The 13122-nt window shown below is 49.5% G+C and overlaps 1 protein-coding gene across 15 annotated transcripts in view; it reads right to left on the bottom strand.

Moving 5' to 3' along the window:
- PARD3 (par-3 family cell polarity regulator) overlaps positions 1-10664 on the bottom strand; it is a 645483-nt gene extending 634819 nt beyond the window's left edge. For 9 of the 15 annotated variants that reach the window (XM_055147117.1, XM_055147121.1, XM_055147118.1 and 6 more), the window contains exon 1: positions 9514-9701. In XM_055147117.1, the coding sequence (XP_055003092.1) occupies positions 9514-9633 (120 nt within the window). In that variant the 5' untranslated portion in view covers positions 9634-9701. Of the gene's footprint in view, positions 1-9513; positions 9704-10645 lie in introns of those variants that run through there. The other 6 variants (XM_055147126.1, XM_055147128.1, XM_055147129.1 and 3 more) reach the window with 3 other exon arrangements.
- Between the last annotated feature and the right edge of the window lie 2458 nt (positions 10665-13122).

Below are 13122 nucleotides of genomic sequence, written 5' to 3'. Positions count from 1 at the left end.
GACGGAAGAGCTCCAGTTCCTCTGAAAAGCTCATCATCCCTGCCTCAGTCTCGGGAGCACCATAACCAACCACACAGATTAAGGCAACTGTAACTTTGGGACTAATGACAAAAGTTCAGGCCAGAACCTGTCAATATGGCAAGATGAAGGGAGCAGGGCTTGTGAGGTTTGCCAAAGCACAAACTTCTGCAGGCCAAAACCGAACACTGGAACACCTCCTGCACCATGGTGATCTCTAGGACACCCTAGGAAACCTTCATTCAGCAAAAACCAGAGCCAAAAAGCTGGCCAATGTGGACCAGATGAGCAGCTGGTGAAAGCATCCAGGGAAACCAGAGGCTCATCAATTAAGAGCTCACTGGACAGCAACAGGGTAGAGCAAGCTGGTCCGGAAGAGCTGGGTTCACGTGCTGCATGGAAAACTCCTAAAAATAGTTTTCATGTCAGGCTTCTCAGCATCTGTAACACACAAATACATGCTGTCGTCTGAGACTATCAGATCTATGAAATGCCTTAAATGATCTTTGTTCAGAGTGACTTATGCAGCCATGCAATGTCAATCACCGGAATCTAAACTTAGAACACATTCTGCCAGTCACCCCCCAAAAACAAGCCCATTAATACTCAATCACCATTACCCCAAGCTGTAATTGTCTACTTCCTGTGTCCTCTCTCGGTCAGTTATTTCCATGGAAGCATACACTGTGTGAGTTTCTGTGGCTGGCATCCTTCACTCAGCAATATTTTACTGTACAGTCCATATTTTTCATAAAAAGTTATTGTTTTACATTTTTCATATGTTACAAAATTCTGGCCTTTATAGCCTCCATAAGGAACTTCATTCCTTTTTTGTAGCTAAATTATGCCAAGTTTTTTGCTCACTAAGCACATCTGGCCTGTTTCCATTGGGAGGCCATTAAAATCAGTGCTGCCATGAAAACTCACGTGCACATTTTTTGTGTAGACACGTGCTTTCACGTCTCTAAAATGTGTATATGTCGTGTAACTTTCACAGAAAATGTCAAATAAAAACAAAATTTCAAGCTCCACATTTAAATGATTTGAAATGTCAATTAAGTTTCAATATCAATTGAGCTGGGCGGGAGATAAGCTACAGTGGAGCTTTTGATTGCTGGGCAGGTGCACGCCCAAGCCATGCTCAGGAGCTGCTCCTCACTCTGCTTGGGGAATATGTGGCGTCAGTGCTTGAACCCAAACTTCCTGCATCTGCTGAACTTACTCTCTGGCCCCAAAGGTAATATTTAAAGGCATAAACCAGACCAGGCACAGGAGACGCAGAGCTGTGAAACGAAGCGTTTTTACATAAGCTTGCTACATTAAAAATAAATAGAAAAAATAAAAACTTTCAAAAATACCTTTGTAACGTGTACACAGACTGCATTTCTGTTGAAAAAATTTGCTTTTCTATTTTCCATGTAAGAGAGGAAAAGACCCAGAAGAGAGTCAGTTGTGCAAATGTACTGATCTCATGCCCTGCTACCCTCACCCTGGTCCCAGCTGGAACATGACTGAGCACAGGAAAAGCATCATTTCCACCTCAGGGGAAACATGAAAGTGCCTTCTTGGACCAATTCTACATCTTCTTTTCCATCCTTAAGGTGGGTAAAAATGCAGAGATCTCAGTGTCCATCCTTCTTCAACAATCTGAAGCCAAAAAATATCTCCCAGGACAGATGGTCTGTCTGTGGACTTATGACCACAGGGGACTTTAAATGTTATCTCTATGTCCAATTCATCCAGATTTACCATAAACCAAGACTGACATCAGCCAGACTCTCACTGTGACTCTAAGATCCTAAATATTTCTCTTTACTCTTGGCATTCACTCAGGGATTCCGACAGAAGCACAGGCCCAAGACCAAGCACAGGTGTGCTTGCAGGCCAGCTTCTTCCCCCACCCTGGCTAGCTGCCCGAACCAGATGGTGTGCAAAGTCCAGGAGTATCCCCTCTGCTTGATCCAAAAGACAGACTGAGCTCCTTCAAAAGAGCTGACACAAAAGAATAACTACCAGTTACTCCACATCACATCAATCTCAGTTTCAATGACAATCTGTTTGTGCCAATATGCCAAACATGCCGAACCTAAAATCCTTAAGATTACCAGTGTCCAGTAAGTCTTCCAAGTAAAAGTGTGCTCTCAGTGTGAGAGACTGGGTCTGCGGGGAAGACTAGAGCCAGTGTTCTCCCTGGAGTGGGGGAGGAGCGTGGCTCTACAGACACACACACTCAGTCCCAAACAGTGAATGAAGCATGCTCACCCAGGGGACTCCTGAAGATGCACAAAGGAAGCTGAGGTGAAAGCCCAGCCTCAGAGATGGCTAGTCTGAGCCCAGGCTGGCTCTGTAGAGCTGCAGACACAGAAGAAAGAGAAGATGCCAGAACCAAGGCAGGACAGTACAAGCAAGTTGAAAGGGGTGACATGTGTACAGCGAGTGGGAAGTCTGGTGAGGAAAAGGATGGAGACAAGGGTCTAACAAGGGAGAGACTTCACAAAGGGGCAGGACTTGGCCCCTGGGGGAGATGGATGCAGAAGCCCTTCAGCAAAAGAATGCAATAAAACTGGCATTTTAGAAAGATCACCTTTCAAACAAGGGAAAGCAAAAACTTGGTAAGATGCACTTCACTATTTTTATGCTTGTCTCAACCAGCAACAATATTACAACCTTTCCAAAAGTTCCAATAAGTGCTGTAGTAACAACATGCATTCATCTACACACAAGAAAATCTCATACCAACCATAAGATTTTTTTAAAAATCTTGATTTACATAATTTTAGTAATCACAGTTCTCCCCTCATAAAAACAAACCACAGTTTCAAAAGCTAATGGACATAAACTCAAGCTGTTATTTTTTTTAAAGATAACAAACTGCTATTAAATAACTCCAAGATGTCCATGCTTGAAAGGCAGAAGTAATGACCCACAAACCCAGGAGTGCAGATAAGCAACCACCGAGCCCTAAACACAGACACATGAACACACAATTTGCTCTTCGGATTGTGATATGCTGAGGCAAAGAGCAATAATAAACTGGATCATATGCCACCTCTTAATGCAAGAGGAAAAACCAAAACAGAAATTGTTATGACACTTGAGAAAGTATCTCCGTGAATAGAACTGTTCAGTGAATAAAAATGTATTATCAGTGAGTCAACTAGTGTTTACCCGGCAGATACCGTGGGACAGTTCTGACACGCAGAAGTTTCCTAGGCATTACCACTGATCAGCACTCACCCTGTACCTGCAGGACTATGTCGTGTTACAAATTAGAAAATGAAGCTCCCCCAGGTTGAAGAGTACAAAACCTCAGTCTCCAAACCCAACTCTGAGCTTCCAATCAGGGCCAAAGCGATAGTACAGCACGCAGGGCACTTGCCTTGCCTATCAAAAGTGATATTCAAGGGAGACACGGAGACGGTACACAGACAGGGCGCTTGCCTTGCACGTGGCTGACACAAGCTCAATCCCCGGCATCCCAAACAGTCCCCTGAGCCCCACCAGGAGTGATCCCTGAGTGCAGAGCCAGGAGTAAGCCCTGAGAATGCTAGGTGTGATCCGAAAATAAGGCAAACAAAAAGCTCCCAACCTGTATTTCTCTCTCTCTCTCTCTCTCTAAGATGAGGAAATCTGGGAGAAAACTGTGAGCTAAGACTTGCAGTTCTCCACCCCACGCCCTGGCCTCCTCATCTCTTTCCATTACCCAGCGACCAGCAGCATTTCTTACCCTGAAGGGGATCCCCCACAGCTGCTCCAGCCATCTTCCTGGAGGACCACATGTCCGTACTGCTGCCCTGCCCAACTTCCCGCCCCCACCTGAACCATGAAAGTGCATAAAGTGGGGGCAGAGAAATAATACAATGGATAGGGCACTTGCCTTGTGAGGAGCCAAGCCAAGTGCTATACCTGGCATGCCTTATGGTCCCCTGAGCCCACCAGCATCCCTGAGCAAAGAGCCAGGAGTAAGCCCTGAACATTGCTGTGTGTGGCGCCAAAACACACAAAGAGAGAGCCTAAAGTCTCAATGCCCTGCCACGCATTCCCAAGTCTCCTCTGTACCATCTGACATGAAGCTCCCAGGGAGCCAAACAAGCCCCAAAAGCCTGAATCACCGTTGTTCACAGCTTCCCTCCCTGCCACACCCTCCCGCCCACTGTTCTCCACAGCAGCCGCTCTCCCACCCCACTGGCCTGAGCCTCAGGACAGACTGACACAACCAGAACTGCTGGGGCAGGCAGGTTCTCTTTAGGGTCATCCCACTACCCAAGCCGGGATGCAAGACTCTAAATCAAGGTCAGCCTTCCCACTCAGGTCGATGCAAAAACAAACCCTACTGGCTAAATGGGATCAACCCCTCCCCCCGCATCATGCCAACTCCCAGCTCTGAAATACAGCCGAAATTACCATCTGTACCACCCTATTGCCAATAAATGCTAGTGCCTTCTGTTACAGCTTCAGGTACCAAGGCTGCCTCCTGGATTACACTCACCTTGACCAGCATAGCAATTTCACCATGGGCTGGGTGAGCTCTCAGAGCACAAGTCCTACGCGTTGCATGTTCGGTCCTTGATGCTGCATCATAGTTCCCCAAGCACCACTGGAAGTGAACCTTCAGCAACATGCCAAGAGTAGCCCCTAAGCACTGTCGGGGGTGGCCCCAAGATGCAACAGAAAGAAGAATTGGGCCATAATTTTTAATGAAGCATGACATTTTTTATACAGCTGTCCTCAAAAGAAAAAATTCATTTTTCAAAAAAACATTTGAGCTACAACATGTGCTGTAAGGGCATTACCCAGGGCTTGCTCCCCACAGCGGTGAGGAAACTATACAGTGTCAGGAGCTAACCCAGGTCTCCTGCAAATCATGCACTCCAGCCCTTGGGCGCTCTCCTTCTCATAAGAGTCTGGACACACCGCAGGTAAAACAGGACCAAGCTCCAGTCACATCGGATTGAAGACTGGCCAGCAAAGCATTCACAAAATCAGAGTCCCTCACACAAGGGGCACTGCAGGGGTGCTCTGCACTCCCTGTGTGGGCTCAAGCAGAGTCATGAATAGACATGGAGAGTATCATGTTAAGTGAAATGAGTCAGAAAGAGAGGGACATAGAAGGACTCCACTCATTTGTGGAGTATAGAATAACATCACATGAAGCTAACACCCAAGGACAGTAGATACAAAGGCCAGGAGGATTGCCCCAGAGCTTGAAGACTGCTTCATGAGCGGAGGGGAGAAGGCAGATGGAATAGAGAAGGGATCACCAAGAAAATGATGACTGGAGGAATCAGTCGGGATGGGAGATGTGTGTCGAAAGTGGATAATGGACCAAACATGATGACCTCTCAGTGTCTGTGTTGGAAGGCATAATGCCCAAAAGTAGAGAGAGAGTATGGGGAATATTGTCTGCCATGGAGGCAGGGGGAGGGTGGGAAAGGGGGGGTATACAGAGGATATTGGTGGTGGGGAATGTGCACTAGTGGAGGGATGGGTGCTTGATCATTGTGTGATTGTAACCCAAACATGAAAGCTTGTAACTATCTCACAGTGATTCAATAAAATTAGAAAAAAAAATAAGAAATATAAATAACCAAAGCAAATAAAATGGAAAACACACACACACACACAGAGGCTGAGAACAGGCAGATGGTCCTCCCATCTCTAAGCCCACGAGAAAGGTCCATGTCTAGCAGAGGATGCTGCTCCCTCTTCCTTCTGGCAGGGCTCAGAGAACCATGCAGTGCCAGGTGTCAAATAAGGGTCTCCAGCATGTGAAACACACGCTCCACCCTTCCTGCTATCTCTCACAACTGGCCCCACTTCTGAAAGAGGATCCACATGAGGATGAATGAATAGGGATGAACAACTAAAATATGTTTGCCATCAATACCACAGCAGAAAAATGCCCCCTCCCCCCTACTTGGGGCCAGAGAGACAGTAACAGCAAGGAAGGTGCATGCCTAGCACGCAGCCAAGCTGAGTTCCATCCCAGTACCCCATATGATCCCCTAAGCAACAAGAGGAGGAATTCCTGACTATAGAGCCAGGACTAAGCCCTGAGTATCATAGAGCGTGGCCAAAAAAAAAAAAAAAAAAGCAAAATAAAAGAAAAACACCCGCTGCAAGAAATAAAATGCTCCATCTATCTATATAATAAACCTTTCAATACTTCCTTGTTGAGGACACTTCTGTGACCTAATAGTCAAACCTCTTTACCACCTAGCAACCTAGCAATATGTATTTAACCCCTAAACAGCTAAAAAATTAATGCAAAAAAATGTTAAGTTTGTCAGACCACACTACAAAATGCTTAGTTAAGCAGAAAAGGCCATAGTGCCATGAGATCTTTCTCCTCACTCCCCCCTTTTATTCCTGATTTGGCTTAGCTGGTTTTTATACAAGGCCATAAATATGATCTTCCCACATTTTCCTGCACCAGATGGGAGTTCATCATGCCTCAATGTCACCTGGCAACCTAAATACCACTTAACAGCTGCCCAGGTTTTCAGGTCCTCATACAGAATTTATCTTGTTCTATTCAACAATAAGAGCTGCAAAAGAGATAAGAGAATGAAAATGAAAACAGTGTTAATGTGTCGTTGCTTCATAACCATTTTAAATGATCAGTGGTGGAGAAATAGGAAGACTAATGTTTAATCATACCATTCCCTGATCATTCAGAAGTAGTAAAATACACCTGGACCTAGGAGACACTCAGGATCTTGCAGTATTTGTGAATCAGTCTTGTGAGTCTATGACTAAACTTTGGATACTGCAGTCTGTCTTAAAATTCACACTACAAATTGTACTCAGAAGATTAGAGCATTTTTGAAAGTCCTAAATCATCCCATTCCTCCCACTAATTATTCCCAAGTAATACTAGCATCATCCTCTGAGAATCACTTCGTGGCTCACTTGCTAAATCTCTTCAAAACTCTTGTAACCTGAAATTAATGTAGATTGTCTATTTTACACATGAATGTAAAAGGAAGAGTGTGGGGGAGAGGGGGTAAAGGGGGTGTTGTAGATAACAGAACCAGATTCTTCTCTTATGTCCCTCTTCTTTGGAATGTCTTCCCACCACTCCCTTAAGGAAATTAAACTTTTCTGGGACAAAAAAAATAACACAGAGGTTAAGACTCTTGCCTTGAACACACCACTTCCAGTTTGATTCCAGGCACAACACATGGTCCCCTGAGAGCACCAGAATGATCCCTGGGCACTGCTGGGTGTTGCCCCAAAACAAAGAACCCTACACTTTTCTGTGCTTCCAGCTCATGAAGAAACTGCTGCTACTACTGTTCAAAATTTAGGTCCAGATTATCACCAAGACCTCTCTACACATCTAGTCAACACCCTCCCTTCTCTCCCACAACAAGCCTTCGGTGCACCCCACTGGTCTAATGATCCTACAGTCCACTTTCATGGAGTAGGTCAATGGGTCGGTCCATTTGATCATCAGTACCTGGAACAATGTCTTAGACATAACTTCAGCTAATGCTGAGGATTTCTGTGCAATGAGTGAGCGGCTCAAAGAACTGCATCTAGATCTGAACAGGCATCTAAATCTGAGCAAGCTAGTCAATCAACATCCATTGTGCACACAGTGAAAAATGACAAATTTTACACATGTAAATTAATAAAACAAAAATTCTCTCTCCCTACTCCATGACCCAGACACACTGCAAAATCATCATTTCATTTCTCTTTCTCTTCGTGGGATATTTTTTTCCAAAGTATATGTGCAAACTAATTTCACATATTGAGAACATGAACAATCACCTTTAAGATGCTAAGTGTAGTTTAGATGCGGAAAATTTTCACACACATTGCAAGACAAATGCGTGCCCAATTCCCACTAACTTTACTCAATAAAAGAGATCAACCAACAGTAAGAATTTTGGGGGGGAGAGGCCAACACCTGGCAGTGTTCGGGGGTCACTCCTCGTGGTGCTTGGGGGACCATGTAAAGAGCCAGGGATCAAACATGGATTGGCTGCATGCAAGGCAACTCCGGTCCAAGTAGGGATTATTGTAGAACTATAAAACAATGTCAAAATGTTCCATCACTGTATTCAGCTCCTTCTAAACATCCCCTTCCCCTCAAGATTCTCCTCACATCAATTATGTTTTCATATTCATAAGTTTTGTTCTTCATTTCAGGTGCCACCCAAACACCTTGTAGACTTACAAGATGCCACCCAAACACTCTGTAGATTATAAATTAAACTGACAAGGCCACCGACATCCCACCCCATCCCCAACTCGCCTGCTTCCCCCAAAGCCCTCAGGACTTTATCTGACGAATGGGTAAGTTTGTAAGTGAAAATGGTTTTCAGCAAGCTGCTCCAAGAAGAAAGGAAAGAAAAGAGGAAAAGGAAAAGAAAGGAAAGGGAAATCCTCAGGTGCTGGAGAGAAACTTCTGCCAGCATGGGCCACTGTCAAATAGACACAACCCAGCGGATAAAACAATTTAACAAAATGCCTTTTCACTTCTGACACATTGTAGAAGAATGCAGTGAAATAGAGACAATGTTATCGTCGCTGCACCAAGAAAAAGGGAAATCCACTCGACTCCGAAATCCGCGCGGGCTCTGCGGCCCCGCACCATATGGAACTCGTTCCGAGAGGTAACCGCGGGGATCCTTGTAGGAAAACTTTGAATTGGGCGACAGGCTTCAGGGTGGCGCTTTTTTTTTTTCAAGGCGCCCAGCACGCGAGCCACTCCACCTCGGACCCGGCGCCCCGCATCGCCGCCTTCCCGACCCCGAGCCTGCACCCCTTCTCCCGGGGGCAGCCCCCCGGGGACGGCGCGGGGAGCCCCGGGTCGGGGAGTGGGGGCGCCGCGGGGGAGGGGGGAGAGGAAGACCGGTCGCCGGGGTTCCTTCCCCCGCCCGGAGCAAGGGCGTGAAGGCGCAGACACGCGGCCACTCCCCGTCGGCGGAGCGCGTTGGAATTAAAACTCGGCTCCCACCCGAAAAGTTCCCGTCCCCCACGGCGGCCGGCGGGGCCTGGGGCGGGCGGAGGCCTGGGGCTGGATTTCCAGCGCCTGCAGCGGGCGGCCGGGGGCCAGGCTCGGCCCGCGCCGGGGCTCGCGCCGGGCGCCGCGGGCAGGCTCCGGGCAGGGGTGGGGGGCGCCGCGGCCGGTGCCCACCCGGCGGTCAGGGGCCCCGGGGGGCGCGCGGGCGGCGTCCGGCCAGGTGGGGACAGCGGGGCGCCCCCCGGGGGCTGCTCCCGCGCCCGCCCCGGCCGCCCGCTGGCAGCCGAGAACTTTGCGGCCCGGGGCTGGGGGGCCGGGGGCGCCCGCGAGGCCCGGCGGGGCCGCCGCACTTTCCCTTTCCCCGCCTCCCCTCCGTCTCCTCCTCCCCTTTCCAGGAAGCGCCATATTGATCCCGGCGCCTTCGCCCTCTTCCTCCTCCTCCTCCTCCTCCTCCTCCCCCCCTCCTCCTCCCCGCGCGCGCCCCCCGCCCCGCGGCCCGCGCGCCCCCGGCCCCTCACCTTGGCGATGGCCTTCCGGTAGCGGGTCACCGCCTGCTGGATGAGGCTGAAAACTTTCATGTGGCCATCCCCGCACGGCACGACCACCCGGGTCCTCCCGAAGCACACGGTCACTTTCATGCCGCCGCCGCCGCCGCCGCGGGCCGGCCCGCGCCCACCCCGCTGGCTCGCCGCGGCCCGGGGCGGGGGGACGGCGGGACGCTGTGGGCGCGCGGGCGGCTAGGGGCGCGGGCGGGCGGCGGCGCGGCGGGGGCGCTCGCCTCGCATGCCCGGGGCCCGGCCCGCCTCGCCGGGGGCTCGCTCGCGTCTCCCGGCCGCGGCGCCCCGCAGCCTCCGGCCACCTGTTCGGCGTCTGGCGCGCGCGGCGCGGCGGCCCGGGGCTGTGTGGCGCTCGCCCGCGCGCACTCCCGGCCGCGGGGGGAGGGGAGCGCAGGGGAGGGCGGAGGAGGGGCCGGGCGCACAACACCGCGCACATGCGGCAGGGGGAGGCGCGGCCGCTCCCCGCCTCCCCGGCCGCGCCGACCGGCCGCGGGACCCCGCGCCGGGCGCGCGGGCGGCCCAGGGGGCTTGGCTCGGCCCCTTCCCCCGGAGCCGCGGCGCAGGGGGGACGGCCGTCGGGGCACCCCGGACTCCCCCGGGCGCGGGCTCCGAGGCGCCCTCCCCAGCCTCTTCGGGGCCGCCGCTGCACTCCGCCCTCCCTCCCAGGTCTTTCCCCAGCCCGCCCTCCCTTTCTTTGTCACTTTTAATCCCCTCCCCGGGACTGCAGGGCTCGCCGCCGGAGAAAGCTGTGTGCTCCCCGGCACGACAGCTCCAGACTGGGGGACCGGGAGAGAGGAGTCATTCCCACCCCCAGACGCCCCGAGCCCAGACCTCCCCCCCAGCCCCCCGTTCCCCGCAGGAGGATGGGGGACACGCCGAGCCGGGGAGTTCCGGCCGAGCTTTTTCTCCACCCGCCGGCGCCCCCTCTTCGGTCCGCAGTTTGGCAGGGGTTCTGCACTAGCTCGCTGGCTCGGCTGCAAGGCCCGGCCCAAGTGGTTTTAAGCGTTAAGGGCAATAATTAATCTTCGGCTCTGGGGAGAAGCTTGCAGAAGCCTTGACTCCAGCGAGTCTTTCTTCCGAAGCCACTATTTACCTTGCAGTTTCCTGTGACCCGTTGGTAACCCACCCGCCTTCGGGGCCGCAATTGGGATCGTTTCTATTTCTTTTCAATTCTGCAGCATAAGCAATCCTGACGGGTATCTATCTATCTATGAGCACTATACGGAGAATGCCTTGGGGTGGAAGCGGCGCTTGGAGATGCCCGCGACCCACAGGCGCTGAGCGCAGGCAGTGAACCCCACCCCCCTCTCCCCAGGGAAAGGAAGCAACTCCTCCATGGGGTGCGTGCATGTGGGACGTGAGGTTTGTTGTTGTTTTAAATGTGCACAAAGTCAAGAAAAGTAACCGAAGCTTGCCTCTGAGGGTTGAGCCGCGGTTTCCTAATGACTGTGTAATCTGTAATCGTGCGTTTAGAAGAATGGTCCTCCTGAGCCCACGTCTGTCCCAAGCGTTAAGACCTTCATCTTTGCCACTCGTTTTTAGGATATGTGAAATTAATAACGGCTTCCATGAGCTTAAGCAGAAGGTCAGCATTTCGTTTCCAGCAGGAAGTGCTGGTTCCATGTCCGATGTTAAAATAAAGGCACAAAACAAAGATTCTGCTCCTTTTCTCCAGAATTTCTGCATGCGCGCACGCGCGGGCGCGCACACACACACACACACACACACACACACACACACTGTCCCAGGGAGAGTGCAATTTTGTGCTAAGCACAGTCCTGGACCAATGCACCTAATCACCTGTGCTAGCAAGTCTGTACCTTAAGTAGATGTTCTTTATCTCCTTTCCTGTTCTTCTCCAGGGAATTCGCCAAGTGTGGAAGCCACTTTTCCAAGGGAATGGGAAACTTGAGACAGACCACAAGGGAAAATCCAGGCTTCCTTTCACTCATCAATAAGCCTGGTTCTCTTATTTGGCTGTTACCATCCAAAATTTTTTTTCCTTAAAAATGTTTTTGAAAGTTTTTTTAAAAAACTTTTGGGGATGGGGGCACACCTGAAGGTGTTCAGGGCTTGGTCCTGGCTCTGTACTGAAGGATCACTTCTAGTTGGTCTCAGGGGACCCTATTGGTACCTGTAATCAAACCAGGGTTGGCCACGTGCAAAGCAAGTACCATATGCCTTACTCCTATACTACATCTTTTAATATTTTTTTACCTAATAATTAAGTTGGTGATAGTGGAGACAACAAGGTTTACTGAGGTCTTCTTGCTCCTTGTGTTAATACTTGGGTCCACAATAATTAGTGATAATTACAGCTGTCGTTTGATTTACTGCATGGTGTGGGGGAGATGCATACTCGGTCAAAGAAAGGCTTTCTCAAACTAATCCCTATTCAAAGGTGAGTTTGGGAGTTTTTAGAGTATACCTGAGCTGGCAGGGATCTAAATTCCAAGACTCATGTATCATTTACAATGCCTTGGACATGCACTTTCTCAATCTCTCTGCAGCCTGAGTTTTATCAATAAGGAGGTGTGGCTGATGATCTCCACCTAGTAACTTATGAGGATTAAACAAAACGATGTACAAAGACTTAGTTCAGGCTGCCACATGTGAGTGTACGGTATAGCAAAATGCATTTATTATAATTCCAATGCAGGAAAACAGGCACAGTACAAGATAGCAAATGATGGATAGGACAGGTGGAGAAGAACATGGGGAGCCCAATGCTCAGAAAAATTACTCTTACTGGTGCTACATCTAACAGCTAGGTAAGGATTGCCCAAAATTCATGACTGTCAGGCCTAAAGACAACTCTCTGCCGTTCACTGCCATAAGAATGTAGAAAAGTCCATTTTTATGGGAAGCACTGGCTAGATGTGCAGGATTATAGAGATGAATTAAGAAAAGGACAAACAAGTTAAAGTAAGATAGCAATGGGCTTGAATAAGAAAGGACCATTAGAGGTTAGAATAAGACAGCAACAGGGTGGAGAAATAGACAGAGTGCATGCCTCACATGTGAGAGATCCAAGTTCCAAGCTTGACACTGCGAGGTCCCCAGGCACAGAGCTGGGAGTAGCCCCTAAGCACTGCCAAGTGTGGTCCAAAACATTAACTAGTAAGTGCCAGAATAATGTTCATGGCAAGACTAGGGAGAGCAGCATACATGTGTGCAGCTTTCTTTATACCAATTCTTTCCATTGTCAATAGTTAGTAAGGGCATAAAATGTTTCTAAAACTATGACCCAGGACTGGGCAGAGAGTTCAGTGGGCTGGAGATCATGTTGCATGCAGGAGCCCCTGGTTTGATTCCCTGTACTTTGTGGTCCTCTGGGTACTGTCAAAAGAACTAGGAGTCACCCATAAGCACCAAAGGATATGGCCAAAAAATAAGAACCAAAACAAATATGAGCCATAGGATTAATGATTGTGGAATCTATTCAACTCACCGAAGCTTTTATTTTTAACTGAAGCTTTTTAGCTACATTTAAATCTCTTTATCTAAATATAGGAATTACCTTTATTTTAAAAGTTGATTGAGAAAACAGTGCTATATATTTTTAGATAA

The sequence above is a fragment of the Sorex araneus genome, chromosome 9, assembly GCF_027595985.1.
Source record: "Sorex araneus isolate mSorAra2 chromosome 9, mSorAra2.pri, whole genome shotgun sequence".
NCBI classification, from domain to species: Eukaryota; Metazoa; Chordata; class Mammalia; order Eulipotyphla; family Soricidae; genus Sorex; species Sorex araneus.
Note: the sequence above shows the minus strand (reverse complement) of the source record. Positions and strands in the feature narration are given on the sequence as shown.